General features: G+C 53.4%; 1 protein-coding gene across 1 annotated transcript; it reads left to right on the forward strand.

The window, feature by feature from the left end:
* Window positions 1-912: 912 nt before the first annotated feature.
* On the forward strand, window positions 913-2,925 carry LOC141431673 (uncharacterized). The gene has a single exon (XM_074092855.1). It carries the CDS (start codon window positions 1,180-1,182, stop codon window positions 2,764-2,766), a length of 1,587 nt encoding a protein of 528 aa, XP_073948956.1. The 5' UTR covers window positions 913-1,179; the 3' UTR covers window positions 2,767-2,925.
* Window positions 2,926-17,693: the final 14,768 nt, after the last annotated feature.

The following is a 17,693-nucleotide window of genomic DNA, read 5'->3' on the forward strand; positions in this document are numbered from 1 at the left end:
ACTAAGAAAAATAAGGAAGTACTTACCGTGCCATGGTGGTCCGAAAAACTTGCGGAGATGAAGAGAGAGGTGACCCGTAGAAAGCGCAGGATTCGTTGTGCAGCCCCAGTCCGAAAGTCCAAAGTTATTCAAGAGTACCTGGAACAGAAAAACGCGTATGAGTCGGAGGCAGCGAAGGCTCAGATAGACAGCTGGCGGGAGTTCTGCGGGAAGCAGGATAGGGAGAGCATGTGGGACGGGATATACAGGGTCATAGGCAGAACAGCGCGGAGAAGCGAAGATCTACCGCTGATAAAGGACGGGGTGACCCTGGACGCGAAGGGCTCCGTTCAATTACTGGCTGAGACGTTTTACCCGGAGGACCTCGATACCAACGACAACCAGCGGCACCGTGAAACCCGAAGGAGAGCCGAAGAGGTGAACGCCGGGGGACAAGTTGGTGCTTGCGACCCGCCGTTTACCATGGAGGAGCTCATGAGGGCGATCGAGTCCTTTAGTCCGAAGAAGGCCCCGGGAGAAGACGGTTTCACAGCGGACATCTGTCTTCGCGTTGTGAAGGCCCACCCAGAAACAATGCTGCAGTTTTTCAATAAATGCCTCGAGTGTGAGTATTTCCCAGCAGCTTGGAAGAGAGCTGTTGTCATAATTCTGCGGAAGCCTGGCAAGAGCGACTACACCATTCCCAAATCCCATAGACCGATCGGCCTCCTGTCAATTATGGGCAAAACTTACGAGAAGCTGTTGGTGACCCGACTCAAGTATCACATATTGCCAAGGATGAGCCCCCGCCAGTACGGGTTCATGCCGCAGCGCAGCACCGAAGACTCCCTCTATAGCCTTATGCAGTACATCCGCAATAAGTTGAAACAAAAGAAAATGATCACTTTGATTTCACTAGATATAGAAGGAGCCTTCGATAGCGCATGGTGGCCCGAAATCCGAGTCCGACTGGCGGAGGAGAACTGTCCGCTGAACTTGAGAAGGGTCATCGACAGCTATCTTAGTGACAGAGAGGTCGTGGTTAGGTATGCGGGAGAACAACACACAAGATCCACAAGAAAGGGTTGTGTCCAAGGTTCCATAGGAGGCCCAATTCTATGGAACTTATTGTTGGACCCCCTCTTGAAGGATCTTGCAAATGGGGGTAGCTACTGCCAGGCCTTCGCAGATGACGTGGTCATGGCGTTTGACGGAAGCACAGCACAGGAGATTGAAGGGCAGGCTAACCCCGCTCTCGAGCGTGTCCGGGCGTGGGGAGTCAAGAGCAAACTTAAGTTTGCTCCACATAAAACAAATGCGTTGCTTATTACAAACAAGCTTAAGTACGACACCCCGCGCCTGGTCATGGGAGGGATAGAGGTTGGTTTTGCGGAGGAAGTGAAACTCCTAGGTGTGACCATAGACAATAAGCTAACATTCAACAGCCATATAACCAATGTTTGCAGGAAAGCTGCGGGGATATACAAGCAACTGACAAAGGCGGCAAAAGTTAGCTGGGGACTTCATCCCGAAGTTGTCAAAACGATTTACGTGGCAACCATAGAGCCAGTGATACTGTATGCCGCGAGCGTATGGGCACCGGCTGCAGAGAAGCTGACGACGCGAAAGAAGTTTGAGGTCATACAGAGAGGCATAGCGCAAAAACAGTGCGGGGCCTACCGCACTGTCTCCCTCAACGCCGCGTTGCTGCTAGCGGGGATGCTCCCACTAGACCTCCGAGTCCGTGAGGCAGCTTTACTTTATGAAGCCAAGAGGGGAGCAAACCTGCCGCAGCTTGGCGACAGGGAGATTGAGCGGAGAGGGTCCGCGCTGGAGACACCACATCCAGCGGAGCAAACCAGCATCGAGTTTGGGATCCTGGCCGATCAGGATGCCCTAAACAAGAACGAGCAATACACAACTAGGATATACACCGACGGGAGCAAGATTGGTGGCAGGGTCGGCGCCGCATTATCTATTTGGCAAGGCGACGCCGAGACTAGGGCCGTCAAGCTTGCGCTCTCGGACTACTGTAGCGTGTATCAGGCCGAGCTCCTAGCCTTACAAGAGGCTACAAGTGTGGCTCTGAACAGTGCGGGGTCTTCTTTTGGGGTCTATAGCGACTCTAGGGCGGCTCTGCAAACCATTTCGAACCATCGTTGCCTCCACCCGCTCGCCATAGCCACAAGAGAGAACTTAACATCAATCTCCCTCCAAGGCAAGGAACTTTCCTTGTTTTGGATAAAGGCACATGCGGGTTTGGATGGCAACGAGAGGGCCGACCAGCTAGCCAAAGAAGCCGCTGTAGCATCCAAAAGAAGACCAAACTATGATCTTTGTCCGGTATCACACATCAAGAGAATCCTTCGAAAGGATTCCCTTGATGTGTGGAACCGGAGGTATGTGGAAGGTACGACCGCGTCGACCACGAAGCTATTCTTCCCCAATGCGGTGGAAGCGTACGGAGTGGTCCGAAAGATGGTCCCGCGCGGCATTATTACCCAGGTATTGACCGGGCATGGTGGATTCTCCGAGTACTTAAATCGCTTTAAGTGCAAGGAGAATCCATCATGCTCCTGCGAACCAGGGGTGCCCGAGACAATTGCCCACCTGCTCCTTGAATGTCCCCAGTATGGAGTGCAGAGGTTTGACCTGGAAAATAAAATAGACATAAAACTAACTAAAGACAATATAAGAGACATAATGATGGGAAAAAATAGAGAAAGATTTATAAAATATTGTATAGAAGTAGCAAGCAAAACCATTGTTAAAAATAAAAATAGATAAGAAAAAGTATGTTTAAATGATATACTGAGTATATTAGTAATAAGCATGCAAAATATATAGAGTATAAATAAAATAGTACTAAATGTAAGAGTAAGTAAGAAAATTGTAAGCAAGTAAAATAAGTACCAAACAAAAATGTGTCCGAAAAAGTGTTTACAAATGTTGACACCCTAAAAAGCTGTAATACATTATAGATATAAGATAGTTAAGTTAAAATTGTAAGAATGTAGAATTGTTGGGAATTATAAATAAAGAACACCCGGGGACCCTCTCCCCTCCTATTGTTGAAAGAGCAAGAAAATAGTAAAGCATGGTAACAGAGGACAGCTAGAGAGATACGATAGTATGTAAAAGAGGAAGGAAAGGAATGTAAGATGAAATATAACAATAAGTTAAGTAAAAATTAGATAGATAGAATAGCTAATAATGATAGTAAGAATGAGGAAGAAAGATAGAAAGAAAAGGAATGCAGCATGAAAGTGCGAGAAGGATAAGTGATAGAACTGGAGTGAAACGGTATTGTAAACATAGGCTCCGATCATGTTGGAGGTAGTCAGGTAAAAAAAAAAAAAAAAAAAAAAAAAAAAAAAAAAAAAAAAAAAAAAAAAAACCTAACCTAACCTAACCTAACCTAACCTAACCTAACCTAACCTAACCTAACCTAACCTAACCTAACCTAACCTAACCTAACCTAACCTAACCTAACCTAACCTAACCCTAACCTAACCTAACCTAACTAACTAACCTAACCTAACCTAACCTAACCTAACCTAACCTAACCTAACCTAACCTAACCTAACCTAACCTAACCTAACCTAACCTAACCCTAACCTTTTTTTTTTTTTTTTTTTTTTTTTTTTTTACCTGGGGAAATCCTTTACGGACTTCACCGGCCCGGGGAGACCGGTGGGCATGTGGGAATCCCGCCCCAGAAGGGGCGGTGTACCCACTAAAACCCCAGGGTGTTCCTCTTCGCTGCCTTTGTAGCAGCCGGGCTGTGGGAACTGTTAGCATCCATGGCCCGGAAGCGCGACAGTTGTCCATTCTTGGACCCATCTCAGGAGGACAATCCTCCACTCCATCGCTGTAGGCGCGCCGGAACACTTGGCGCGCCTACCAGCTCGGGGACCATAACGGCAGGGGACGGGCATCCCCGTGCCCGTCACCCGCAGTCCCTATTAGGGCGGGAATTGGCGCGGTTATAGCCAACCGCCGTCGCCCAACTCGCCTGCGGCGCATGGGCTGAGAGGTCGGGTCCTCTTCCCGCTCACGCTCCGCTCCCTCTTTTATCGCCATCACCTCCTCGCAGAAGGAGGCCATGGCGATCCACGACCTCTCGCTGTCGGTCATGGATTTAACGACGGCCGGCAGCGAGAGGTCGTTACCTATCACTGCCTTGAGGCTTTCTCGCACACCGTCAAAGGCGGGACACATCTGCAGCGTGTGCTGCGCGGTGTCTTCCGCCCCGCCGCAGTGGTGGCACATTGGTGTTGTCTCCCTCCTTGCGATCTTGCACAGGTACTTGCCGAAGCAGCCATGCCCCGACAGTACCTGCGCTAGATGGAAGGAGACAACACCCCATGTCCTGTCGACCCATCTTTCTAAGACGGGCCGGACTCCCGATATGGTCCAGTGGCCGGCGCTCGGCCGCTCCAGAGCCTCCAGCCATTTCCGGAAGAGAGTTTGGCGGGAGATGTCTCTCCACCGCCTTATCTCTTCCGGACAGGGCCGTTCCCCTCTGGCGCGCGCCTCGGCTACCCGCTGGTAGACGTCGGCTAGCACTTCGGCATCCAGCTCCCACGGTGGGGTGCCCGCCAGTACGCAGGCCGCCTCGAACGAGGTGGTGCGGTACGCCCTCGATACCCTTACCGCCATGACCCTTTGCGGTTGCCGCAGGTGGGTCTTGTTCCGGGCGGAAAGGGCATTTACCCATATGGGTGCCCCGTACAGGGCCATCGACCGCACAACACCTGTATACAGTCGGCGGCAGCCCGCCTTTGGCCCGCCCACGTTCGGGAGCAGCCGGCTCAGTGCCGATGCCGTGCCCACCAGCTTCGGAGCCAAGCGCCGGAAATGTTCTTCGAAGTCCCACCGGCTGTCGAGGACGAGTCCCAGGTACTTCATCGTCCTCCCGACGCCGATGGTGACTCCGCCCACCACTATGCTTGCATTTGCTGGAGGTGCCCTCCGGGGCCCATGAAAGCAAATAGCCTCAGACTTATGGAGGGCAACCTCCAACCCCAGCTTCCGGATTTTCTCCACAACGTGGGCCACGCCGGCAGTGGCCAGCAGGGCCGCGTCGCGAAAGGTGGCACCGCGGGCCGTAACGAGGGTATCGTCGGCGTAACACGTTACGTCGACCCCCCGTAAATTGGCACCACGGAGCACCCAGTCGTAGCCGATGTTCCACAGGAGCGGTCCTAAGACTGACCCCTGTGGGACACCGCACGACATTTCGCGTTCCACCCACTCTCCCTGCGTAGGGTACCGTATCGTCCTCTCGGAGAGATACGACTCCACTACCCTGCGCAGGTACTCCGGTACATTATGGAACCTGAGCGCCTCCTTGATCGTTTCCCAGGGAAGGGTGTTGAACGCGTTGGCTATGTCCAAAGACACGGCCAGCACCACTTCTCCCCGGGAAACTGCATCATCCGCCAGGGCCCTCACCCGCGCGATGGCGTCGATGGTGGATCTGCCCCGACGGAATCCGAACTGGTACGCACTCAGATCCGGCCCTTGCTCCTCCAGGTGGTTTGTAATGCGGGCCGCGACAACCCGCTCAAACAGTTTTGCTCCCTCGTCAAGAAGAACGATCGGCCTATATCCCGAGGGGAGTCAGCCGGTCGCCCTTCCTTACGAAGGAGCACTAACTTGCCGCATTTCCACATACGTGGTATGGTGCCTTGTGCCAGGCACGCGGAGAAAAGTGCTCTCACTTTCGGTTCCAGAGGTCCCAGCGCCAGCACCCAGGCGCGGCCAGGAGTGCCGTCGGGACCAGGGGCAGTGTTTTTGGCTTTAAGCCTCAACACCGCCGCTCCCAGCTCCGTATCGGTCACCTCGGGTGGAAAATCCTCCTCGTGTGAGGACGCAGGAGCCATCCGCGGGGGCCGATGTTCGCCTCTCTGAGGAAATAAGGCTCCCACGATGCTGCTCACGAGGTCCGGCTGGAGACTTTGCGTGAGTGGGGGGGCCCAAGGACGAAGTTTACACCTCACCGACTTGTACGGCCGCCCCCACGGGTCGCTGTTCAATGTCTCCAGCATTTCCTCCTCCGCCAGGTCTTTGGCTCGGCCAATGGCTGCGCTTAGGGCTTGGCTGGCTGCCCTGTAGCTTGCGTATAGCCGCTCTTCTGCCGCTAGGTCTCGCCTCCTCCGCCTTCGGCTCCTGGTGTACTGGCGTCTCGCAGCCACGCAAGACTTGCGCAGCTGCGTGAGCTCTGCGGACCACCAGTACACACTCCGCCTCGGCCCTGCGGGCTTGACCCGCGGCATCGCAGCGTCACACACCTGAGCCATGGCCTCACCAAGCCATGCGGCTTGCTCCTCCACCGTTCCTTCGGGCGCTTCCGGCCACGCCTGGACCAAGGCCGCCGCATGCAGCAGGTCACGGTCAAGCCGTTTGACCGCCCATCTTGGGCTATCTCCTTGTCGGGGACGGCTTAGGCCGTCCGAGGTAGTATGGTGGGCGGAGACTTCGAATCGGATATAGCGGTGGTCCGATAGCGTCTCCACTCCCTCCATCACCTCCCAGCCTTGGACACGGCGCGCCAGGGCGGCATTGGCGAACGTGATGTCCACGATGGAGCCACCCTGTTGCCGCACGCACGTGTCTACCGTCCCTTGGTTAAGGACCTCCAACCCCGTAGCCACTGCCCACTCTACAAGCGTATGGCCGCGCGCGTCAGTCGCGGGGGACCCCCACGCCACGGATTTGGCGTTAAAGTCCCCAGCGACCAGCAGTAGTTCCGGGTTGCTTCTGCCGATCAGAGCCCGCACTTCATCGAGGAACACCTCGAATTCAGCAAGAGCTCTGTTCGGCGAGAAGTATACCCCTACGACCAAGGTGGTTCCAATATTGGCAGCCACGTAGCCATGGCCCCGCACCACTCCCTCGAGCGGCGCAGAGCCAGCCGATGGTTGAGTGGCCAGCGCTACGAGGCTATCCAGGTCGCCCACCCAGTTATCCCTGGATGGCACCGAGTATGGCTCGGCTACTACCGCGACATGAATCAACCACTCCGCCATGCTCTGGAACAAAAGATCCTGGGCTCTGGCGCAGTGGTTGATGTTCGCCTGTAAGTAACGGATTGAAGTTGGAGCCATAATATCACTCGGTTACCATTCCTTCCTCCTCGGCCCGGGGCTCGGTTGTGCTGCCCTTCCTGGCGTCTGGCTGCGAAGAGGATTGTTGTCTCTTGTCAGCTTTGCTCCGCTTGGGTTTGTGTGGGTTGCATGTCTTGCTACCCACCTTGTGAGTGGCCGCTAACCCGGCCTCCGCGCACAGCACGCAGTGTGGTGCTGCTGCACATGCGTTTGCCACGTGGCCGGGACATCCGCAGCGGTAGCAAAGCAGGCTGCGGTCCACCGCGGCCTTACACTTTGCCTTCACGTGGCCCACCTCGAGGCAGCGGAAGCAGCGCAGGGGGCGGGCATCGAGCAGCTTGACCTGCGCCGACACCCAGCCCACCAGCAGCCTTCCCGCCTCTACGACCTTTTTCGCCGCCGGAATAGGACAGCGCAGCCATATCGTTCCTAGACCAGAGCGACCGTAAATAATCTCTCCGGGCCTAATGTCAGCCTCTGCACAGCCCCCTGCGCTAGCGACCGCCGTCACTACGTCGGTGGACAGGACGGACTCGTCTAGGCCCGAAATACGCAGTTCTGCGCATTTGATGGGCCTCGACACTCGTACTAATGCTGGGTCCGTGACCTCGGCTAGTTTTTTGGCCAATGCATCGGCCTTGTCGCCACTTGTCGTACCGGGTACCTCCATGATATATGCCCCGGTTTGGGCTTTTCTCAGACGGAGGCCAGAGATGCCCAGATCCTCCAGTCTTACCTTCCTTTTGGCATCCGCAAGAACTGAGCCAAAGTCTGCCCCACTTTCCGTCGCCTTTGGCTCCAGCAGCGTCATCACGACTGCTGCTGAGCGAGGCGGACGGAGCTTGTTGGCTCCCTTCTTACGTTTGCCTTTCGGAGTGTCGACCTCCTTCTTTTTTCCGATTTTTCGATTTCTTCCGCCTCCCTTTCTTTTCCACCCTCGTCCACTTGTCAGGTTTTTCAGGTGGTGGGGGCGGTGGGGGCGGAAGCGGCGGGGGCAGTGGGGGTGGTTGTTTATCCCCTTCCGCCTTCTTACTCTTCTTTTTTCTCCCATTTTTCCGCCTCGGACCAGCCGAGGCATGGCCAGAAGCAGCATCCTCCGCGGCTTGTTGGACGGCCCTCTCAGGTAAGAGCCGGTCTTGGATGCCCGCCAGGTGGGCGTCCAGGTACGACCCGACTTGGGCCATAACCGCTTGACACAGCGTGTCCATATCCATTGCTGTTGGATTTCCCGCACCTCGACTTTCCTCAATTCTTGTTGAGGGAGGCTGCGCAGGGGGCAGCTCCGTCTCGACGTGTCCGGTAGGAGGGGGTTGCGGACTACCCTGCTTCCGCATCCCCTCGAAGTCCCTTTTAAGATCGGCCAGCTCCTTTCGGAGACTGGCCACCTCGGCTTGCAGCCGATTGTTGTCAGCCTGCAGCCGAGCCGTCTCATCAGTGGCTGTGCGCTTGCTGAGCTCCGAGAAGGCATCAGCAATTGCAGCAGCCGCATCTTTCAGGCATTTTATATAGCCTCCAGATAGGTTTTTAGAGGTAACCGCGACCTTGTTAATGATGGCCACGCTGTCGGTTACCTGCTGGCCAAGGTCTTTGTTAGCCGAGGTGCCCTCCTGGTCATTCCTCCCCGCAGCAGTGACTCTCTGGTACCCCTGCCTGGTCGAGATTTGCATATCCTGCACCTCTAACTCCGCCTTAAGCCTAAGCTCTTCTCGCAGGGCACGGTTGTAGGCCTCCTTCGCTTTCGCAAGACCAGCGTACTTGCCTGTAGTAGGTGGGCGACCTCTGCCTCTCGTCTGTGGTCTTTGTCCCTCAGCTGAGAGACCTGTCGACTCTTCATCGCTTGAGCTGAGCACGGATGAAGCAGGGCGGAATCTCTTCCGCTTCTGCTTCACCCGCTCAGCTCCCTCCGGAATATTCTCAAGCTTGCTTTTACCAGAGGACTCACGACCTCCGGTCCCCTGGGAAGCAAAGCTGACGTCCGAGCTTGTGTTTGCCCTCAGTTCGGGCTCTTGGTTTGAGGTGTTTGGCGATTTCTGCCTTATGAGGTGCACGTGGCAGTCGCGCAATGGCACACTTCTACGTTCGGCGATCTGTATCGCCGGCGAACTTAAATCTAAACGTGGGCTTTGAGGGCCCACGAAGTGACATTTGCCCCCCCCAGAATACGATGGGGCTGACCGCGGGATGTTAGCGGTGAGGGATTCTCCCCGAAGGGTACCCTCCTGGGGTAATAATTCTTTTTTGTCACCCATTTCCTTACTTTAAGGGGTAAGGCCCCTGCCCCTTTTAAAGAGGGAGCCGCTCTCCTCTGATTTAAGGGATGAGTTCCCCTGTGTTGCAGTTACGCCAACCCGTTCACCACTGGCGTGGTACTTCCGGCAAGCCGCTAATCCAGGCCGGACCCGTTCGATCCACAGGACCTACTTGTCTCCGGCCTGGTACTGGATACGCTGCAACCCGTATCCAGAACCGCAGTAAGGAGCGGTTATCCCCGGTTTTTATAGAGGTTTTCCTTCCTCGCGGTCCTCCCTTTGCAGGCGACGACCCTCACTCCCGGCACCTACGGGCCGGGTTGCGAGTTTCCACAGCAGCTCTAAGAAGAGCCCTGCAGTAGGGCCGCCCTTGCGGACGGCGCTCCTCCAAGTCACGTCCGCATCCCAGTCTACTCTGCTAATCAGAGAGGTACCGGGAGCGGACCCACCGCCTCTGCATCCCCGTTGTCCCCTGCTACAGGAGAGACAGGGAGCAGGAAAGTGGCGCACCCTTTCACTAGGGCGCGCCTGCCCCGCCTGGCCCAAAATGGGCTCCGCCGAGGCTGTGCCGCTCTTGGTCACCCTTTCCCTTCGAGCTATGCAAACCCGAAGATCAAGGGCTCAAGCCCCCCCACCACGACAAGGTAGCGACACTCGGGGGGAACCTAACCTAACCTAACCTAACCTAACCTAACCTAAACCTAACCTAACCTAACCTAACCTAACCTAACCTAACCTTTTTTTTTTTTTTTTTTTTTTTTTTTTTTTTAACGTGCTGAAAATGCGCCTTATGCATGTCCCCCGCTCGAGGCAGCGGGTGGGGTCTGTCGGGCTCTCCCCCAAGAGGGGGCATACCGACTAAAAACAACACGACCTTACCCTCTCGGCCCTTGTGCGGACGCCACGGGATCGCGAACATTTCACCGCGACGCCGCAGGCCAGCCCGGGATGGGCTCCCTCTCTGCGCCCCAAGATGGTGTTGGGGCGCTGCGCCCCTAGGATTTTAGGGGCGCTCGTCCAGGACGGCACGTGCAATGCGGGTCCGGGATTCCTCGCCCTCGCCCGCTGTGCCGCCCAAGGGCTCCCCCTCACCTTTCCCTGTCTAATGAGAACAGGTACTCAGCTCAGGTTCGCCCCCATCGGTGACCACAGCCCTGAAAAGGGCTACGCCACCCCGGCATCATTGGGCTTGCGCCCTCCGCCCAATAGGGCTCACCCTCACCTTTCCCTGTCTAATGAGGACAGGTACTCAGCTTGGGCTCGCCCCCCTCAAAAAGGCATCGGCCCGAAGGCCAGACGCCGCCCTCTTAGGCCCAAAGGCCCGTTGGCTGGCAAGGTTCGCCCGGCGGCTCCCCTCACCAGACCAACACCCCCCCACCCCAGTCACGTCAAAAGTCAGTCACGTCCAGCGACCACAGCCCTTAAAAGGGCTGCGCCGCCCCGGCATCATTGGGCTTGCGCCCTCCGCCCGATGAGGCTCACCCTTACTTAATACCCATCATTTAAGACAGGCAAAAGCAAGGGCTTGCCTCCGTCTGTAAGGCGTCGGCCCGAAGGCCGGACGCCGCCCTCTTGTGGGCCCGAAGGCCCGTTGGTTGGCAAGGTTTGCCCGGTGGCCCTCTGCCTTTGGGCTCCCCTCACCAGACCAACACCCCCCTACCCCAGTCACGTCGAAAAAGTCAGTCGTCACGTCCGGCGACCACAGCCCTTAAAAGGGCTGCGCCGCCCCGGCATCACTGGGCTAACGCCCTCCGCCCGATGGGCTCACCCTCGCTTTTCCCTGACCCTAAAGGACAGGTACTTCGCTCAGGCTCACCTCCGTCCAAAGGCGTCGGCCCGAAGGCCGGACGCCGCCCTCTTGTGGGCCCGAAGGCCCGTTGGTTGGCAAGGTTTGCCCGGTGGCCCTCTGCCTTTGGGCTCCCCTCGCCAAACCAACACCCCCCACCCCAGTCACGTCGAAGAAGTCAGTCGTCACGTCCGGCGACCACAGCCCTTAAAAGGGCTGCACCGCCCCGGCATCACTGGGCTAACGCCCTCCGCCCGATGGGCTCACCCTCGCTTTTCCCTGACCCTAAAGGACAGGTACTTCGCTCAGGCTCACCTCCGTCCAAAGGCGTCGGCCCGAAGGCCGGACGCCGCCCTCTTGTGGGCCCGCAGGCCCGTTGGCTGGCAGGGTTCACCCGGTGGCCCTCTGCCTTTGGGCTCCCCCGCCAAGCCAACACCCCTCCCCCCGGTCGGATATTGGCCGCCGGCTAGCAAATCCACCTAATGAATTTACTAGCCGTCGTTGCCCAGGATGCACCAGGCCCAGACGCTACACTTTCCTACCCCATGAGGCCAATGCCTCGGATAGTAGGAAGTTGTAACGCCCGAGCACGCGAGGAGGAATCCGACATTGCACCCCAACCTAACCTAACTAACCTAACCTAACCTAACCTAACCTAACCTAACCTAACCTAACCTAACTTTACCTTTTTTTTTTTTTTTTACCGGGGGAAAAACTTACGCATAACCGGCGCTGGGGACGACGCGGAGTTATGTGGGAGTCTCCTGCCCTACGGGAAGGAGACGGTGTACCCACTAAAACCCACCGGTATTCCCTCTGCCGTTTTGCATGGGCTGGGAGAACGAGTAGGCACCAGGACGCCCGCCGCCGCCCCAGCCTTAGCCGGAGCTCCCGCACCAAGAGGAGGCGTGGGAATACTCAACCCCCCAAGACGTGTGGCCAATGGGCGCTAGCAAGGGACCCCCATCCCTCGCCAGCCTGGCACCACTAGGGAAGGTTGGCGGCAAATTGTCGCCGCCTCCTTCCCACCCGTCTGCGCCGGAGCGGGTGCGCGAGTGGATCATTCTCGCGTTCCCGCTCCTTCTCCTCCTTCTGCGAGAGGACTTCTTCGCAGAAGGAGGCGACAGCCTCCCAAGAACTCTCGCTCCTCAGCATGGCTTGCACGACACTGGGAGCGAGAGGTCGCCGCCGATCGCCGCCACCAGAGTGCGGCGCTGCTGGGCCCACGCGCTGCACACTTCGAGGGTGTGCTGCGCCGTGTCCTCATCGCGCCGCACTCATGGCACGACGCCGTCGCCTCCCTTCCGGCAACCTTGTGGAGGTACCGCCCGAAGCAACCATGCCCGGACAGCACCTGCACAAGGCGGAAGGTAAGGGACCCGTGTTCCCTCCGACACCAATCCAGGAGCACCGGGCGGATGGCTTCGATCGTACGGAGGCCGTATTCAGCCTCCGCTAACTCATCCGTCCAGCGCTCCAGCACCTCCTCTTTCTGGACCTCTCGGGCCCGGCCAGCTCCTGGGGAGCTAGGGATTCCCCCCGCTCCCTGCGCTCCACTTTTGCCTTATAGGCGTCGGCAAGCATGGCTGCTTCCAGCTCCCAAGGGGGAGATGCAGCTAAGGCCCCAGCCGCCGCCCAGCCCCCGTCCGGTAGGCCCGGGCCATCCTCACTGCCATCACCCTTTGGGGTTTCGGAGCAGCGCCCTGGTGGTAGCGGTGAGCGCTTCCGCCCATATTGGGGCCCCGTAAAGGGCCATACTCCGAATGACCCCTGCAAACAATCGTCTGCAGGGGGCATTCGGTCCACCCACATTGGGTAGGAGCCGCCCTAAGGCTCCCGCCGCGCCCACGAGTCGGGGAGTCATCCTGCGGAAGTGCTCCGCAAACCCCCATTTTCCGTCAAGGGTAAGGCCCAGATATTTAATGTGGGCCTTCACCTCGACGGCCTCCCCACTAATCAGCAGGGTTGGACCCCGCGGCAGCCTCCATCTTGGCCCTCTGAAACAGAGGGCCTCCGTTTTAGGGAGGGACACCCTCAGACCCAGCGCCTCAATGCGCTGGATAACAAGGGTGGCTCCCACTTCCGCCCTCCTCCTCACCTCCTCGTATGTGGTGCCCCGGACAGCGATAAGCGTGTCATCTGCATAACAGACGACCACCATCCGAGGCAGCACCCTCCCGCGGATGACCCAGTCGTAGCCGACGTTCCAAAGTAGGGGCCCTAGCACTGACCCCTGTGGAACGCCGCAGGCTACCGCCCTGGCCATCCGTTCGTCCCCTCTCCCCATGTAGAGCACTACCCGGTCCATCAGGTAGTGCTCTACAATCCTTCGGAGGTAGAAGGGCACCCCGTGATAACGGAGCGCCTCCCCTATCACTCCGAAGGGGAGAGACCCGAAGGCGTTGGCGATGTCTAGAGACACCGCCATGGCCCCCTGGCCCCTCCTGGCAGCATCTTCGGTGAACCCCTTCAGGGCGGATAGGGCATCCAGCGTGGATCGCCCTACCCGGAACCCGAACTGGTTCTCCGCAAGATCCGGCCCTTCGCTCGTCAGGTGGCAGGCGATCCGGGAAGCAATTATCCTCTCTAGGAGCTTCCCGGTTTCGTCCAGCATGACGAGCGGCCGCCACCCGGAAGGGGAGTCCGCCGGTCTGCTCTCCTTCCGCAGGAGGACCAAGCGGCCCTCCTTCCATGCTTGAGGGAATTGCCCCGTGGCCAGACATTGGTCCATTAGGGCCACGAGGCGGTCCCCCAGGTGCTTGGTGGCTACAAGCACCACTTTCCCCGGCACTCCGTCTGGGCCGGGCGCCTTACGGCACCCCTTTAGACGGCCCGCCGCCCTGATTATTTCCTCACCTGTTATCGGGGGGATGTCAGGGGGCGTCTCGGGCTCCACAGTGGGCGATTATTGGCAGAATAGGTATCCTAAATAAATTAAATACTTTCCAAAGTTATTATTACAATACAATACAATACAAAGACTCTTTATTGTACACCAGACATAGTAAGCGATACAGAAAACAAATTATTAAAATTACAAGGTGAGCAATAGGCGGCCTTATCGCTTAAGAGCCATGCGGACGAAGCCGCGGGCAAAAGCTAGTATTTTTATAAATAACTAGCTTTTGCCCGCGGCTTCGTCCGCATGGAATAATAACTTTGGAAAGTATTTAATTTATTTAGGATACCTATTCTGCCAATAATAGCACATAGAAACTTCCACAGTTTACTGAAAATAACCTATTTTAATACATTGCTATAAATATAAACTATTTTTTTTGTTCTCCCATCCACCCATTTCCATGGTAAAACATAAATATTTTGCGGGTAGCCACATTTTAGCAATACGACGTGTATTCTACCCTACCAACACAAAAGGACTAATTTTTAGTATTCTTCATAGTGAACTCTTGACATCTTACGTCCTTTATTGTAAGTTAGGAGGGTATGATTATAATTAAACGGCATTTTTACTAAGCATAGCTACACATATTTCCGACAAACATACTTATAGTAAATTTGTTTGGAATTCCTTAAGAACTTTCATCCCCATATTCATAGGTCGAAATTTTAAAAGCGCCGGAAAAAATGTTTTTTGGGTTCCGTAGCTCAAAAGGAAAAAATGGAACCCTTATAGGATCACTTTGCTGTCCGTACGTCCGTCTGTCTGTCAAGATCCTCTATCTCGTATGTCTGACTGTCTATGTATTGACATCTGTAATGACCCCACATTGCGTACATTTTGCTATGAGCTTAAAGGGCACTGCTAACAATGCATCATCACCTCTGCTAACATCCCCTCGCCGGTAAAGATTTCAAAAACGCTTGAACAAATATCTATTTATTTCTTATAATGTCCAAATGCCAAGTTTCACAAAGAACCATCGATTTATCTTCAACAATGACGATCTTCCATATAAACTTTCATCCCCTATTTCACTCCCTCGCTGGGAGAATTTTAAAAACGCGCGAACAAACATCTATTTATCTCTTATCACGTGCCCAAATTTCTAGTTTAATAAAGACTCATCGATTTATCTTCGATAATGATGACCTTCCATATAATCTTTGAACCCCTATTTCATCCCTCACAGGTCGAATTTTCAAAAAAACCTCAAACAAATATCAATTTATTTCTTATTAAGGGCCTAAATGCCAAGGTTCATGGTTTTATCTTCGACGGCGACGAACTTCCACCATATTAACTTTCATCCCCTATTTCAACCCCTCAAAACCTTTTTTTGCAATAAAAGATAGCCTATGTTCTTTCCCAAGGTCTATTCTATCTCTGTACCAAATTTCATCCAAATCGGTTCAGCGGTTTAGGCGTGAAAGCGTAACAGACAGACAGACAGACAGACAGACAGAGTTACTTTCGCATTTATAATATTATAGTATGCGATAGTATGCGATTTATTTCTTATTAAGGGTCTAAATGCCAAGTTTCATGGTTTTATCTTCGACGGCGACGAACTTCCACCATATTAACTTTCATCCCCTATTTCAACCCCTCAAAACCTTTTTTTTGCAATAAAAGATAGCCTATGTTCTTTCCCAAGGTCTATTCTATCTCTGTACCAAATTTCATCCAAATCGGTTCAGCGGTTTAGGCGTGAAAGCGTAACAGACAGACAGACAGACAGACAGAGTTACTTTCGCATTTATAATATTAGTATGGATTTATCCGTGTTCTTAAGTTTTAAACATTTGAAATATAAAATAAATAAAGTTAAATATTTGAAATTTAGAAGTTATTATTATTCTGTTCCGCTGGTGATACGCAGTGTTACGAAGACATCGATTTGATGACTAAACTTAATAAATATTACCTTCAATTGATTTAAAAATATATTGCCATTGACTGTACCGGAACTACCACCATTACGTGAATATTATAGTGACGAGCTATTATTATTGCGGAATAATCCGAAACCTGTACCTAAGTGATAAATAAATTATTATCCTTTTTGGTAGATCTTAGAATCAAATATTGAAATTACTCTCATATTATAGTATTCTAGAAGCTCTAAGATTAACGTGATTGAGATATTAATATTTAGCTTCAACCTAACTTATAACTGCTTATATTTTCTCAGTGTTTCTTCCAAATTGTCCCTTCGTATTTGGCCTAACTTAACAAACAAATCTATTTGGAACTAGAGTGGGGTTGTTTCACGGTCTCCATGGGAACTAACCTCATATCCGAACTCTCATCTATCCTATAACCTTACTAATTCTATTAAGGAGACTAGTAATGGAAATACAACTCATCACATCTATACTTATTATTGTACTCGGTTGACACTTATTGAATGAAGGTAAGCGCGTGACAGGCGTGAACTTTGTTCTAGTTGACTGAGTATTAATGGTCGGTATTGCGGGCAGTAACCCTAGACACGCTAGGATCTACAGACTATACAAACCATTATGGCTGATGCTTTACAATGGAGTCTGTAGATTATTTCAAATTGTGTTTGGGGATCGAGGTCTTGCTTCCTCTTTGTCGGACTAACCACCCGGCAACCCGGATTTCGGTCCGATGGGGTGCGTACTTACTCACTTGGTAATAGGGCCAAAGTGGGGTTGCGGTTAACAATGTCCCGTGACTAAAAAGTGGTGTTGGGTGTCCTTGTGAGGCATGTGGGGGGAAGGAGACCCTCGCTTCTTCTGGTTGTGGACGTAAATTGTGAAGCGCACCATAATAACAAACATTATTTTGAGTTGTTCTTCCAGACACTAGTCTGTTAGGGAACGGGGAGTAGGAGACCGTAGGTGCGTAGGATAGTCACTCCGTGGAAATTATAGGCATTAATAAAAACCTGCTCCGGGAGTGACTATAACATTTTCAGTCCTCTTAGTCACTAGAAGACTAGAGACGTACGGAACCGACGAGCGACCTTAAATAATTTCCCACGTAAATTCATCACGAGCAGGCCGCAGGGAGGTGACCAGCAAGAGGGCGAACCTCATGGATCACGGCGGAGGAGGGGCCGGGTCTTTACGGGAAAAGCACCTCTTCTCTTAATAATATTATTGAGGAATATAAGCGTTACTAAGCAATTGTCATAATAATCTTAACTGTATAAAAATTTAATCTTAGAGTTCCTTATATTTCAACTCTCCTTTCCTTATATATGTCGGCTCGTGGATGGGTGGAGTGATGCCAGGGAATTCAAATGCGATAGGTCTGCTTTCTTCGGTGTATATTTGGAAAGAGATTATAATAAAAATTGTTCCCTAAAAGTTGGTTTACATAAGCGCCCTCTGTTAGCTCCCTAAAGAACTACTTGGTTTATTGATTTGCTACAAACAATCGATGACAGTTCTTTAATTCATCAATAAGCCACGTAATTTGCGTATCATTATGTAGATGGCGCTGTCAGGCACATTGACATGCTCCACCGCAAATGATAGTATAGTAGGAATAAATAACTTCTTATCTATGCAATTCTGCCATATCAGACAAAGGGCGTATGCGCTACCCACTTATGCTCCTTTGTGCGGCAAGGCAGTGATATTAATATGCCCTTTTCAATGCATGATTATCTTTGTTTATGTTGTTTAAGT

This window comes from Choristoneura fumiferana, chromosome 10, assembly GCF_025370935.1.
Source record: "Choristoneura fumiferana chromosome 10, NRCan_CFum_1, whole genome shotgun sequence".
In the NCBI taxonomy this organism is placed as follows: Eukaryota; Metazoa; Arthropoda; class Insecta; order Lepidoptera; family Tortricidae; genus Choristoneura; species Choristoneura fumiferana.